The sequence below is a fragment of the Bos indicus genome, chromosome 21 (genome assembly GCF_029378745.1).
Source record: "Bos indicus isolate NIAB-ARS_2022 breed Sahiwal x Tharparkar chromosome 21, NIAB-ARS_B.indTharparkar_mat_pri_1.0, whole genome shotgun sequence".
Classification (NCBI taxonomy): Eukaryota; Metazoa; Chordata; class Mammalia; order Artiodactyla; family Bovidae; genus Bos; species Bos indicus.
The window spans coordinates 56892292-56907443 of record NC_091780.1 but is presented as its reverse complement, the minus strand read 5'-3'; the positions used below and the strand labels follow the sequence as shown (position 1 = coordinate 56907443).

General features: G+C 42.6%; 1 protein-coding gene across 4 annotated transcripts in view; it reads left to right on the top strand.

The window, feature by feature from the left end:
* Nucleotides 1-8755: 8755 nt before the first annotated feature.
* Nucleotides 8756-15152, top strand: part of TRIP11 (thyroid hormone receptor interactor 11) — a 70425-nt gene continuing 64028 nt past the window's right edge. Inside the window, exons 1-2 of one of the 4 annotated variants that reach the window (XM_070775563.1) lie at nt 8756-9315; nt 13497-13558. In XM_070775563.1, coding sequence (XP_070631664.1) covers nt 9177-9315; nt 13497-13558 — 201 coding nt within the window. In that variant the 5' untranslated portion in view covers nt 8756-9176. The remainder of the gene's footprint in view (nt 9316-13496; nt 13559-15152) is intronic. The other 3 variants (XM_070775562.1, XM_070775561.1, XM_070775564.1) reach the window with 3 other exon arrangements.

The following is a 15152-nucleotide window of genomic DNA, read 5'->3' as shown; positions in this document are numbered from 1 at the left end:
TGCAATATTTTTCATCAATATCAGAAACTACATTTCAGTTTAGAAAACTTAGCATGGTATTTTGTTTGTGAATCCACATTGTCAATTGTAGTGATTCATATCTGAGTAGTTCCTTTTTGTCTTTCTCAGCCACTTACTTCTAGTCCAGGACACCATCATATCACATATAAGCATGTGCCATAACATCGTACCTGTTCACCTGGACTTTGGCTGCTCTGATTTGGAACTAGTCTTCCCAAAGCTGCTTAGTTCTGTCACTCCAATTGCCTTTAAGTGAGCCTTCATTAATTTCTGTCAACATGTTGTAGGGAATGATGATGTGTAAATATTGGAAAGGATGATGCCTAATTAATTATTTGCTGATATGACTGTATGCCTACAGAACATAAGAAAATTAATTGAAAAGCTACTGAAACTGATGAAGGAGGTCAATAAGTCAACAAAAAACCTATAGCTTGTTTGTATACCAGCAATAGCATGTTAGAAAACAAGATGCAGCAGTACCAAGCCTAACTGTCTAATCCCTGAAACACCAGATGAGTCGTAGTTTCCAAGCAAAGGTAAGTGGAACGGCCCTTTTTTCAGCCTTCAGCAAATACTGTCACACAGGCTCCGGACAGCTCTGCTGGTGACCAGAGTCCTGCTGAGTCTCTCAGAAAATAGATCAGAGGGATCTGATCCCATGTTGTCTCTGTCTCCGTTGCATTCCTGCCCTCTCAAAATAAGATACAGTTTCTCCAAAAGCTGTATTTCTATTCTGCACGGGGAGAGCTCTGTCTCCAACATGGAAACCTTCTCAGGGCCAAGGCAGATTTAGTTTTTTTTTTTGACCAATCATCTCAAATGTCTTTCCAGGGCTTCCAGTTAAGTACAGAGGATTTCTGTGTGATTCCATATATATGAAGTACTTAGGCTGATCAAATACATAGAGACAGGAAATAGGATGTGGTTGCCAGGGGCTGGGTGGAACAATACGGAATAAGGACTTACTGTTTAATGGGTACAGAGTTTCAATTTAGGAAGATGAAAAAAGTCCTGGAGATGGATGGTGATGTCTGCCCAACAATGTGCATGAACTTAATGCAACCAGATTGTATACTGTAAGATGGTAAATATTATGTCAATTTTATCACAAAAAATACATAGGATGGACTTCCCTGGTGGTGCAGTGGGTGAGAATCTGCCTGCCAGTGCAGGAGACACAGGCTCAATCCCTGGTCTGGGAAGATTCCACATGCAGCAGAGCAACAAAGTCCACACACCACAGCTGCTGCGCCCACGTGCGGCAACCACCAAAGCCCGAGCACCTAGAGCCCGTGCTCTGCAACAGAAGAAGCCAGGGCAACGAGAAGACCAAGTGTCACAGTGAAGAGTAGCCCCCACTCCCACAACGAGAAAAAGCCCTTGCAAAGCCATGAAGATCCAGTGCAGCCAAAAAACAAAAATTATATGGGATTGATTACTGCATTTACTTCCTTCCAAAATCCCACCTAAATTAAAGGGAAAAAAAAAAAAAAAAACCACCTCAGGTACAGAGAGACCAGCAGAAGAGGTGAATTCGATTTGACCATCATAGAAAAACCTAATATAACAATGACTTTACATGCTACAAGTCTTCAGGAAATGTAGAGATTGCCAATCCAGGGGTGATAGGGTCACACCATGTCAGGAATCTGTTTTCTGTATTCTCACGTTACATACATGGCTTCCTTTGCTAATGTCAACTCATGGATCCAGGACAGCTGCTGTGGTGCCCACAATTACTTCTGCATCTCAGCAATCAAGAAGCAAAAGAAGGGTGGAAAAAGGCCACATGCCCTGTCTTTAAGGTTACCTCCTTGAAGTTGCATACATCACTTCCACTTCTTCGACATGGGCCAGAAGTGAATCACAAGACCACTCCTAGCTTCAAGGTGGTTTTCATTCTGGGTAGTCATGAGTCTTAGCTTGGGCACCCTTGAGACAGACCTTGAGATAAGGGAAAACTATTTTTCAAAAAGTGCTCTCAGGAAAAAAAAATGCTCTCAGGAAGGAATGGAACAGGTGTAGGGGAGTGGGAAAGTGAGATAAGAAAAGGAGGTCAAGCAAGCTTGTAAGAGTAAACAGAGCCTCAATCCTGCGGACAGGTCCAGAGGCAGCGTAGTTCCATCTTAGAGATGCTCCACGGTGGGCGTGGGAGTTGTGCCACTTTAACATGCTACTGAACAAGGTTGTGTTTTAGCACTTTTGGGCACAAGCAACGTGGGCTCTGGCAGTCCAAAGGCAGCCCTCTGCCAAAAAGAAACAGTTGCTGACTTTTGGGAGTAAAAGTACCCCAAGAACAGGTCGTGCACAAAACCAGTAAAGGGATGATGGGATCAGGAGGAACACTGGCACCTTCTGTTGTGCCATAGGTCCAGGTAAAAAGTGAGGATTCAAGCACTGTGTGAAAGGGGAGAACAGACTTTGGGGAACAATTAACAGTCACTGCTATCTGAGGCGGGGGCTTCCCTGGCTGCTCAGACAGTAAAGAATCTGCAATGCAGGAGATGTGGGTTTGATCCCTGGGTCAGGAAGATCCCCTGGAGAAAGGAATGTCTACCCACTCCAGTATTCTTGCCTGAAGAACCCCATGGACAGAGGAGCCTGGGGGGATCCAGTCCATGGGGTCGCAAAGAGTCAGACACGACTGACTAACACTTTCACTTTCTTTTACCATTTGAGGTGATAGGAGATGTGAACTTTTTTTTTTTTTTTTTTTTTGAAGATGGAAAGGGGATACAGGAATGAGCAGAGCTGGGGGAGCTGCATAGTAAGTATTAAACAGAAGGATGTGCAACAGCACAGAGGACAGGGAGCAACAACTGTCTTGGAAGGTAGGGGTGAGACGTGGACTGAAATCAGGAGGATTGGTTAAAAATACTTGAAAAACAGCTGTTTCCCTAGAGAGGGGACATTCATCAATAAAAAAAAATTTAAATAATTTGTAGAACTGAAAGATATAGTTTTAAAAAGGGTTTGCTAAGTGCCCAGCACAATGAGTGAAACAACAAACAAACCCACCCAGGGCACATCCTTATTAACTTCAGAGCATCATAGACAATAACAGCCTACAGCTTCCAGAAGGAAAAACAAGGCCCAGAGAACAGGTCAGAGGAGAGTGGAGCAGGGAACAGAGGACTCTGGGTAGAAGAGTCTAAGCAAATAATAGAATTCTTGATGCCTTCTTGAAAACAGAATTAGGAGCATGTTTTACAATTCTGTTGCTAACTTTTAGAAGGATTAGTGATTCTGTAATAAACAGAAAAGGGCTTCCCAGGTGGTGCTAGTGGTAAAGAACCTGCCTGCCAATGCAGGAGACATAAGAGATATGGGTTTCATCCCTGGGTGGGGAAGATCCCCTGAAGGAAGGCTGCTGCTGCTGCGGCGGCGGCATCGCTTCAGTCATGTCCGACTCTGTGCGACCCCATAGACGGCAGCCAACCAGGCTTCCCCTCCCTGGGATTCTCCAGGCAAGAACATTGGAGTGGGTTGCCATTTCCTTCTCCAATGCATGAAAGTGAAAAGTGAAAGTGAAGTCGCTCAGTCGTGAAGGAGGGCATGGCTACCTAACTCCAGTATTCTTGCCTGGAGAATCCCATGGACGGAAGAGCCTAGTGGGCTACAGTCCATGGGGTCACAAGAGTCAGACATAACTGAAGCGACTTAGCACACATGGGGTAACAGAAAATTATGCAAATCTAAAAGATGGAATTTGTTAACTTCAGGAAGAACAGGTTGAAAAATAAAGGAAATGTAATCTTAGTACACCATGTGGCTCAGCCAATGAACAACACTTATGTAGGCATATAAGGTAAACTTCTATTTGAATTTTTAATTGGTAAATTAAAATTTTAATTTTACCAATAATTATGATGTCATTCTACTGGGAGCTCAGAAGGAAGGGAAATAGAGACAGGTGGTAATATATAAGAGTTCTAATCTTTTAGTTTCTGTAATTGAGAGTAGGTAGATAATGTCAAAAATGAGAAAATAATGAGAAAATGGCAATATAAGGATCATATTTAGAAATCGAGAGGGAAAGATCAGACTAATATTTTTAAATTCTACTCTAAAAAGTCATTTTTTTCTTTACATAAACATAAAAAAATGGGTTCTTTTCTTTTTGTATAAATAAACCCATTTGGATGGTTTCTTCAGAACAAAGAGACTGCTTTCCCTAGAGAAGTGTTGATGATGCTGCCTCTTGAGAAATGGAAACCAGTTTGCAGTTGATAGCATTTTTTGGTTAGTTGTTTTTAAAAAGAATCTTCTATCTGTTGAGGTTACAAAAATCCTAGGTTCAGAATTTCAACTGGGCAGCCTAGCCCCACCACAGGGAGCCATTCAGGTTCTTGGGCTGTGTCTGGTGTGCCTGCTGTAGCTGGGCTTGTTTTGTTACTCATTAAGTGATGATGAACAGCCTTATTCGCTATAGGGGATTTTGGTAGGAAAAGGAGAGGGTCATCAGCCCAAGCTTCATCAAATTTGTACGACTTTTGTACAGTAAAAAAATGTCAAACGTATGCAAAAATAAATGACTCCCCTATGTACCCATCAGAGGATAAGATGGCTGGATGGCATCACTGATGCAATGGGCATGAAGTTGGGGAAACTTTGGGAAATGGTGAGGGACAGGGAGGCCCGGTGTGCTACAGTCCATGGGCTTGCAAAGAGTTGGACACGACTGGGCGACTGAACAGCAAAAAGAACAACATGTACCCATCACCCAGCATCAATAATGACCAAGTCCTGACAATTCTTGATTCATCCACCCTGTCCCCATTTTTTTTAAGCACATCCCAAACATCACATCATGCTATATGTGTGTGTGTATTAGTCCCTCAGTCCTGTCTGACTCTTTGTGACCCTGTGGACTGTAGCCTGCCAGGCTCCTCTGTCTATGGAATTCTCCAGGCAAGAATACTGGAATTGGTAACCATTCTCTTCTCCAGAGGATATTCCTGACCCAGGGATGGAAGCTAGGTCTCCTGCATTGCAGGCAGATTCTTTAGCATCTGAGCCACCAGGGAAGTCCATCATGCTGTATATATCAGAATCATACTTTAAGTTTCTTGGACCATAGTCCATCACACTGAAAACAATCCTTGATAAAGAGGATTTTAGACATAGCTTTTATGTTAATACCTTAATACATAAGACAAAGGCATGTGTTTTGTTTTCTGCATTAACTGTAATATCTTTATGGCATGACATGAATTTATAAATGACACTCCAGAGAATTTACACCTCTAGGAAATAAGAGCTTGATTTACACCAAACTTTTCACTGTTATACAGGAACCCATTGAGGTTCTAAGTTCATGTGACTCCTTTTCTCTAAACAATTCTTCATTCTACTCTGAATAAAAACTAGAGTTCTTACACCCAATTATCAGGTCCTATATGACCTGCTCTCCCCTATTTGAACTTCTTGATCCTCACTGGTTATTGCCTTTCTCCAGCCCACTCTTCTCCAGCCATCCTTGCCTTTTTGCTAACCCTCTAACCTGGCAAGAATTCTCCTGCCTCAGAACCTTTGCATCAGCTGTTTCTTTTGCCTGGACTGCTCTTTCCCAGATACCCGTCTCACTCTCTTATTTCCTTCAAGTCTCTGTTCAAATATCACCTTACCAGGGAGTTCTGACCACTTTCGACAACATTTACAAGCATGCTCTCTCCCCTACATCCCTTCCATACCATTCTTACCCTGTTTAATAGTGTTATTTCCCCCACAGCAGTCATCATCATGTAATACTTAATACATTTTCTCATCAGTTCCTTCCCAGTAGAATGCAAGCTCCATGATATCAGGGACTTTGTGTATGTTTTTTCTCCTGCTATATCCCCAGTGCCCAGAATAATTTATTGTTGTTGTTCAGTCACTCAGTTGTGTCCAACTCTTTGCGACCCCATGGAGTGTAGCAAGCCAGGCTCCTCTGTCTTCCACTATCATCTGGAGTTTGCTGAAATTCATGTCCATGGAGTCAGTGATGCTATTAACCAACTCATCGTCTGCCCATGAATAACTTGCAGGTCACCTTTATGTCATCATTTTAAAACTTTACACTTAAAATAGAACTCACCATATACAGGCACTGTTCCAAGCACTTAAAAATACAATTTTATTTAATCCTGCAAAAAACCCCACCCTGTAGGCAATATTATTTATCATTCCCCAACTTACAAATAGGAAACTGGTATACATAGAAGTTAAGTAACCTACCCAAGGTCACACAGCTAATAAAGATCTAGGCAGTCAGACCCCAGTGTCTGCACATCTAACCCCTGGGCAAAGATGCCTTTAAAAATATATATATATAGAAAACATTTAATAAACACTACCAGTCCAAGATACAAATTTTATTCTAAAATTTATTCTAAATTTTATTCAGATTTCAGGGAGGGCTACTATTCCTTGGACATGAACTTGGCAAACTCTGGGAGGTGGTGAGGGACAGGGAAGCCTGGCATGCTGCAGTCCATGGGGCTGCAAAAAGTCAGACGTGACTCAGTGACTGAATAACACTATTCCTTGGTGCCATCATATTTCAAACACCTGAGGCATTCCTAATGTTCCATTCACAAATAATGAAATCTGTAATGACCCCTGCTGTGAATAAAATCAAGGAGAAATGCGGGGAGCAAGCTCCGCCCCTGGCAAAGGTCATGAGGAAGGAGGCTTGGCATACGCAAAGGCGGGATCAAGCCTCAGGAGTCTCCCTGGAAATTCTCGAGCAATCTACCCCCAAAACCAGAGTCTGCCTACTTTCTGCTTTGTGCTTTCACCTACACCTCTGACTTTACGGGGGGCTGTCCCCCACTACCTCTCTGAAAAGAGTTAGCTTACAGTTCCAGTTAATAATTCCTGGGTGTGACAGTGTTTAACCTACAAACTCCTTTGGAAATCCTCTAGCCTGCCTGAATAGGTTTTTCCGGCCACATGTGATTGTTCGGAGCCTCCCAACTGTGAGAGGCAGGAGATGTTCTGAACTGTCTAAACACAGATTCTTTTGAGTAGTTAAAAGATCGATTAGAAATTGTATTGGTGAAGGGATTTTCACTTGTTGGGCCAATGTTTGCTGCTAAGTTTCCATATCCCTTACCTGCTGTGTCCCTGGCAGTGTATTGATTAATATAGTTGGTGTAAATAGTAGCTTTAATGTTTGTAACCTGGGACCCTTGAGTTAATTCTTTTTCTTGTTATAGCCCACCACACCTTTGCTCTGTAGGAATGCAACTTTATCTAATGCTTTTGGAGGGTGGCTCCTGACCAATCACCTTTAGAGAAAAATACGTTTTCTGAAGAAAAGGTCTTAAAATGTTAACAGGCCTCCGGGCCAGAAGATGATGCAAATCACCTAAGCTTTTGCATATGATAAGTTTGCAGGAAGAAAGCCTGGCTTACTGCATGACTCTACCCCTTCCCCCATTATCCTCTATGCATAACTTAAGGTATAAAAACTACTTTGGAAAATAAAGTGTGGGCCTTGTTCACCGAAACTTGGTCTCACCATGTCGTTCTTTCTTTCACCTTCTGGCTGAATTATTCAGCCTCTTTTCTCCACTGAATTTCCTCACTGAGCTATCCTTATTTCAGCCTCTTTTCTTCACTGAATTTTACTGAGCTATCCTCATTCTATTACTCTTTATATCCTTAATTAACGTTTAATTAAGCAATTGTGTCCTGATCTTCGCCTACGCCGTCTCTCCTTCGAATACCCTGGATCAGCCGGGGCTGGTCCCCGGCAGAGAAAGGTGCCAGTATACTAGGTTCTATGCTTAAAAGAACTGCAGGTCTATCTCATTCTTTTCAAAGTAAAAAATGCGGCCGTCTCTCTGGCCAGGTAGTGTAGGTCCACATAGCACTGCAGCAAATGCCTGTAAGTCACGTGACATTTTTCCTCTAGGGAAGGTGTATGCACCAACTGTGTAACTGAGTATCCTGGGAGGGGTGGGCCCTTGCAGGGCTAGTGTCACAATACCCTGCTAGGGAGTTCACATTAGAAGAGCATTTCTTCTTCATAAAGTTGCCCCGCTGTCCTCTTCAGAGTTATTTTGAAACAAGTAGTCTGTATATTTAACTTTACAGGTTAGGTCGGTTTCATTAAAAAAAAACAACAAAAAAAACTCTTTTTATATTAAAGAAGGCATTGGTTTCAGCTGTGAGCTGGAAAGGCTGCAGAGAAAATTTCCTCTATGAAGGTAATCAACACAAGTATGTTTGCTGCCTGGACATTTGAATTTGCAACCCATCCTTTCTGTGTAGCTTTGGTTCCTACCGTAGTCCCCAGTACACAGCGGCCCTTGACAGGGTGTAGAATAATTGTCACAGTACACGTGTGATAAGTTATGTAAAATCCACTTCTGATCCGGTGGAGGATCCCCGCCCAGTCTCCTCGCACGGCTGCTTTCGCGAGGGTAATCAGAATTAATACACTCAGGTTTCCCCAAGAATAAGAGTCCATGGGGTTCCTAGGCTACGCCGGCTTCGGGGGGCACCCCCTGAGGGTCGCCTCTGCCTGAAACCCAGCTGCACTTGGCGAGAGCGCCGCGTCGCCGCGGGTTCCGATTGGTATTCCACCTGCTGCCAAAGCCGGCGGGCTACGTGGAAGTTGACCTTGCCCTGGGGCTGGAGGCTTCGGCCACCGCGGCCGCACGCAGTCCTCCGCGATCCCATGTTCCCCTGCGCCCAGGACACGTCCGGCGGCTCTGAAGGGCCTTTCTACGCTATCACGGCGCCTCTCTATGATCCATAGACGCGTTCCTAGTGGGTGTCATGGCGGCCGGCGTCGAGTTGGCAGGAGTTGCCCACGGAACTAGGGAAAGTCACTGAAGCAGAAGAAGAAGTGGCCTAATCTGGATGGTGGGAAGTCGTGAGAATGAGCGGAGGCCCACGGGGGTGACTGTGTCACTGGAGGCAGGCCCCTGGTAAAGTCTCAGGCCAGGCCTTTGCGTTTCTAATCAGAGCCCGGCGGTTGGGGGGAGCCCCCGAAACCGGCGTGGAGTGGGAACCATTCCCCAGTCGTGTTATCGATTCCTGAGTGTTGTGATTCGGACAGTCCTGCGGAGGCAGCGGTTCGAGGACATTTGGCAGAGTAGTCCGACGACGCTGGCTGCTTTTCTCGGAGCAGAGCGGACCTTCTCTAACCCGCAGCGATGTCGTCCTGGCTTGGGGGCCTCGGCTCCGGCTTGGGCCAGTCCCTGGGTCAGGTCGGGGGCAGCCTGGCTTCCCTCACTGGCCAGATTTCAAACTTTACGAAGGATATGCTGATGGAGGGCACGGAGGAAGTGGAAGGTAACAGCTGGGGCGATGGAGGGAGGGGTTTATTGGGACCCTGGGAGCGTCTGTTTGGTCCCCAGGTCCATCTGTCATGAGACGCAGACAGGTCTAGAGAAGCGTCACTCCGCCCTTTTTTCTTTACATTTCTCCTTTTGCCACTTAAGTGATTTTCTCTAATGAGAGACCACTAGGGTGGGGGGAAAGAGTTCTGGTGGTTCTCCTTTGAGTACCCGGGATAGCTCAGAGCAGAGTGAAACTGCCCTTAAATCGCGTAGAGTTTATTTTTCTTTGGTTCATCCACACCCACCGCTTACTTTGGCCTTAACTTGGAGGCGGAACTGATTTTGATCCTCTTCCTTTATACCGACATAGTTTAAGTAATTATTTGTATTATGACACGTAGTCACATTTTTTGGGCTGGAGGGGGTTTCTTCGATTTTCGTAACTTAATAAAATATTTAGTGGCTCTTACCCTTTCTCACTTGAATATATGTTAGTGAAACATGAGTATGGTTTTGCTATTATTGTGTATTTTTGCTAATTCTGATGGCAAATTACAGCGTCTCAGCTGAGAGTGTATTTTCATGCCTAATTGCCCAGTGCCTCCCATATTGCTCAGGAGAGCAAGGAAGGTAACCCTGTTCTTCGGTCCCTTTAGCAACCTTCACTCATTTTTGAAGTCCTCATTTTGTTTTACCAATGAATAGTGACCAGGAGTTACATGGTAATCAATGATTAAGTTAATTGCTGTTTTGATTTCTTGATACTTCTTTAATCAAGTAGTATTCAGATCAAAAGAATTCTTTAATTTCAGTCTAGATCTGCCTCCAGAGAGGGTGGTCTTTTGGATGAGAGCAATTCCTTTGCTAGTTTTGTTTGTTGTAAATAAATTAGCATTCTGGTTTAATTTTGTAATACTGATTTAATGGAGTATGCGTGTTTATTTGGTTGAAATAGAGAAAGATAGTTTGATTTAGAAAGATAGTATCTATATTTAGGATTTCTGTGAGGTCTATTTAGAAGGGAAGAAGATTGGGTAGCTGCTGTTAAATGGTAGCTGGTACCATTTAACTGCTTGGGGTACCCCTGGTGGGGGGTACATCAGGTGGGACAGGTTGAGGTGGGAGTTAAAGGGATTCTTCCTGTGTTCAGAAAATGATCATGTGACATTGAGGGCTGTCAGAAGCAGAAAAGGGCTAGCTAACCTGGGAAATGCCTAGTCTCTGCTTGTTTCCTAGATAGGGGAAAACAGTTGACTATTTCTTTGACCCTAAGCCAGAACCTGCGCACTTGCCCCTCCAACTTGGATGTCCTACAGGCTTAAGGTGGAATTCATTTTGTTTTTCCTACCAAATGTGCTCCCATATTTACTTTTAATGGTTTCACCAGCTACCCGTTCTCCTAAACTTAGAAATCTTTGTTTCATTGTTTTGCCTCTTTTTTCTCCTACTTTCAATTGGTCACCAAATCTTGTTCATCTGGTGCCTGAAGTGTTTCTTATATTTGTCCTTTCCTTTATTATTCCTCCTTTAGTTCCCATCCCTGTTATCTATCCCACACACTATTTCTCTTTCATATCCTGTCACTTGTTTCTTCCTCCTTTATTCCATATTCTGTTGTGTTAACAGTTACTTTTCTAAAAACAAATGTGCTTTAAAAATCTTGACTCTGTACTTACAGGATAAAACTCAAACGTCTTAACTGGGGGGAGCCCAAAAACCTATCCTATCTGGGTTCAACCTATCTCTTTCAGTCTTATCTCTTGTTCCCTCCCCCTTCTCTCTCAATAGCCACATGGATGTACATTCATATACACAAGCATGCTTGCACCCAGGATTTCTGTAAGGGAACTTTGTGAGGTACCTACACAGTTCCAAGCCTATGCATGGAAAGCCCTTCCTTTTTACCTCCTCCTCTACCCTCCTTGGAGAAGGCAATGGCACCCCACTCCAGTACTCTTGCCTGGTAAATCCCATGGACTGAGGAGCCTGGTAGGCTGCAGTCCATGGGGTCGCTACGAGTCGGACACGACTGAGCGACTTCCCTTTCACTTTTCACTTTCATGCATTGGAGAAGGAAATGGCAACCCACTCCAGTGTTGTTGCCTAGAGAATCCCAGGGACGGGGGAGCCTGGTGGGCTGCTGTCTATGGGGTCGCACATAGTCGGACACAACTGAAGCGACTTAGCAGCAGCAGCAGCAGTCTTTATCTTGGAAAAGGAAGTAGCATCTCACTCCAGTATTCTTGTCTGGAGAATCCTCTGGACAGAGGAGCCTGGTGGGCTGCTGTCCATGGGGTCGCACATAGTCGGACACAACTGAAGCGACTTAGCATAGCATGCTGCCCTCCTTTGCCTGGAAAACAATTTTTCCTGCACGACCCTGCTGACATATCAGGTACCTGGTGAAACCGTTCTCACTCCGTGGCAGGTTGAGTCGCCTGTGTCTAATAGGACTTTGTGGCTCTCTCTCTCTGACAGCTCTCTTTTATTTGTCCTTATATTACTAGCATGTGTGGTACCTTCCTTGGTGCATAGTACATGCTCAGTAAAGATTTTGCTAAGTATTAAAAATCTGTTTTTATTGTTTTGTCTTTGTATTAAAATAGGACTTGCTTAACATCCAGTTTATTGATTTTATAAATCATTTAAAAATGGAGTCAGAATGCAGTTCATTTATTCATTCAACAAGTGTTTATTGAGTGTCTACCCTGTGCCAGCAACGAACAAGATAACAGTTCAGAATAGCACTATTGATACAACTTGAAAATTGTCTATAGTTACAATATCAGAAAGTTGCTGTTCTACCAAGCACTATACTGATTTAGGAGCTTGGGCTTTTAAATCAGACATGGATTGAAATTCCACATCCATGGGTTACAGATTGTGGGGGTCTTCAGCAAATTATTAAATACTTAACCTTTAAAAAGCAAAGTTTTCTTATCTGTTAAAAAGAGATAATTCTACCTATCATGAAGTTGGGAGGATTAAATGAAATAATGAAGGTAACATGCCTAACCTAACACTGTGCCGAACAAATAGTAAGCATTAATAAACGATGGTTGTTATTTTTGTTTTCCCTCATTGAGGAAAACTTTTTTGGTCTGCATAACATCTCCCCTTTATCTTAAAAAGGCCATATTCTGGGGAGAGGGATATGGAGGGAGGTCTTCATGACCTTGTTTTTCTTTAATCTCTCTTTGAAACAGTTGCGGCTTCTAACAGTGACCTTCCTAAACAGATTAGATTATAATTTGTTCTCTTCTGAGTAGCAATTAGACAGTCTTGTCAGAGTTTCAAGCAATTTGTATAAACAACCGTACAAGCATCCCCACCTAGTGATTTTTCAAAACAAGAAGAGCAGGTTTGTCATTATTATTTATTGGATGACACTTGTATTTTCTTTTGATTTAAACTAATTCAGAGAAGTTATTTTTATAGTATTAAAGGGCTGAAAGTAATGAAAAATATTAATACTTAGAAAAGAAATCTGACTGTGGAGGTTGATTATCTGGCAGCATCAACTGCCATTTTGGTCCTCTGGCTTTCCTTTTAAATGAAAATGTACAAAACAAGACTGAGTTCATTCTCATTTTCAATAACTTGTGTCCATGTTACTCAAAATAAGGCTTCTTTTACTGCATTTTTATTCTTTGTTTAAGAAGCCACTAATTTTTTTGGTAGTTTTGGAAGCAGAAAAAGTTAGTAAGACCTTAAACCCCAGTTGCATAAGAAGTTAGAAATATGTCATTGAGAATTCCCTGGCAGTCCAGTGCTTAGGACTTGGTGCTTTCATTGCTGAGGGCCCTAATTAAATCCTTGGTTGGGGAACTAGGAACCCACTGTGCGGCCAAAAAAAAAAATTTTTTTTTTTGCATCCTATTTGCATACGTTTCATCAAAAATTATACTAAGCAAACAGAGATTAATTTTCCATTACAAAATTTTAATGAACACTTCCAAAGGGTAAAGGTAGATGCTCTTGAATATAGAAAATAGGCAAAATGACTTACATGACAATAAGCATCTGTAACAGTAGAGAATAGTAATAACAATCAGGTGATGTTTGTCTTCTGAATTTGTCCTCAGATCAGCATACCATTCTGTTTAAAGCTCAGTGAAATATATTTTCCTACAGACGCCTGTTTACTTCACGTGATGTTGACCATATATTCAGTATATGCCGTTTCTTTTGTAGCAGATTTACCTAATGCTAGGAGAAAGGAAGTTGAAGCCATTCATACAATCTTAAGATCAGAGGTAAGGAAACTTAAAGATTTAGATTTTTCTTTTTTGAAACCATGAGTTATTTACACTTTATTTCAGTCCTCTCTTTTTAATGCACTTTTTCTCTTCCCCTTTATCTTAGTTTTCTTGTCTTTTTTGAAGCTCTATCTTCCTTTGATGAAGATATAATTACATGTTGCTGCACTTTTCTGTTAAATATTCCCACCTCTGCTTCTGAATAGTGGAAGAAGGAAATCTGCCAAATATAGAAACGATAGTGGCAACAATTTCAACATGTCAAGGATTTACAATGTTTTAATAGTGTGCTAAAACTGCAGTTGTACATTTAAGTGTAATGTGAAGAATGCATTTCTGTTTAATATAGTTTTTAATTCCCTAACATTAAAAAAGGTGTGATATTTGTATGCAGAGAATGTAGAATGTAAGAATAACAAATTAATTTTACCGTTTTTTTTCATTATTAGTCAGTGCCTTGTGGTAACTAGCTCTGGTCATTGTACTTAATAGGGATGACGAAAACTTGAAAAGAGTTCAAAGGTAAGCCATGAAAAAAATGAAAGGTTCTAAAATGGCATCTATTGTAAAGTACTAAAGACATCTAACCATTGAGTTGGCCAGAAAGTTTTTTAGATGTTGTGGAAAGCCCTGAATGAACTTTTGGCCAAGACAGTGTTTAGCCTTTGGATAAGAATGGTGAGGGAGCGCATAATAGTATTTCAGCAAACGAAATTCTTAGAGGACTGTGGTAAGCATGTTTCCCCTTGCTAAGCCCATAAAAAAGAAAATGGAATTTAGATATAAGAAAGTACTTTCTGACAACAAGCATCATTGAACTCTGGTGTATATTACCAAGGGTTTCCCCAATGGCCCAGCAGGTAAAGAATCCACCTGCAGTGCAGGAGACACAGGAAATGCGGATTCGATCCCTGGGTATCCCTGATACCCAGGGAGGATATTGGATCCTCCAGTATCCCTGGGAGGAGGAAATGGCAACCACACTAGTATTCTTGCCTGAAAAACCCCACGGACAGAGGAGCCTGGTCCGCTACAGTCCAGTAGGTCACAAAGAGTTGGACATGACTGAGCAACTGAGTGCACACACGTTAGATTACCAATGTAAGGTTGTAAATTTGAAAGTGGAAGGATCTCTCAAGAGGGACTACTGAAGTTTTCTGCCTCAATATGTGTGTGTGTGTGTGTGTGTGTGTGTGTGTGCGCGCTCAGTCATGTCCAACTCTGGACCCGTGGGCTGTAGTTCGCTAGACTCCTCTGTTCATGGAGTTTTTCAGGCAAGAATACTGGAGCAGATGGGCGTTTCCTGCTTTAGGGGATCTTCCTGACCCAGGGATTGAACCTACATCTCTTGCGTCTCCTGCATTGGCAGGCGAATTCTTTACCACTGTGCCACTTGGGAAGCCCCATTCTGCCTCAGTAGAAGATACCAGTTTGGTGGCACTTAAGAGACCTTAGCTGTAATTACCTAGTTAGTAGGTGTTTTTGTGACAGATGAACTTAATAGCTTCTTTCTTTGTAAGACCAAGATAGGAAATAGTTCCCATCGTCTCTAAAGAAATCCTTGAGAGAGTACTCACTGTGGGCCTACCCA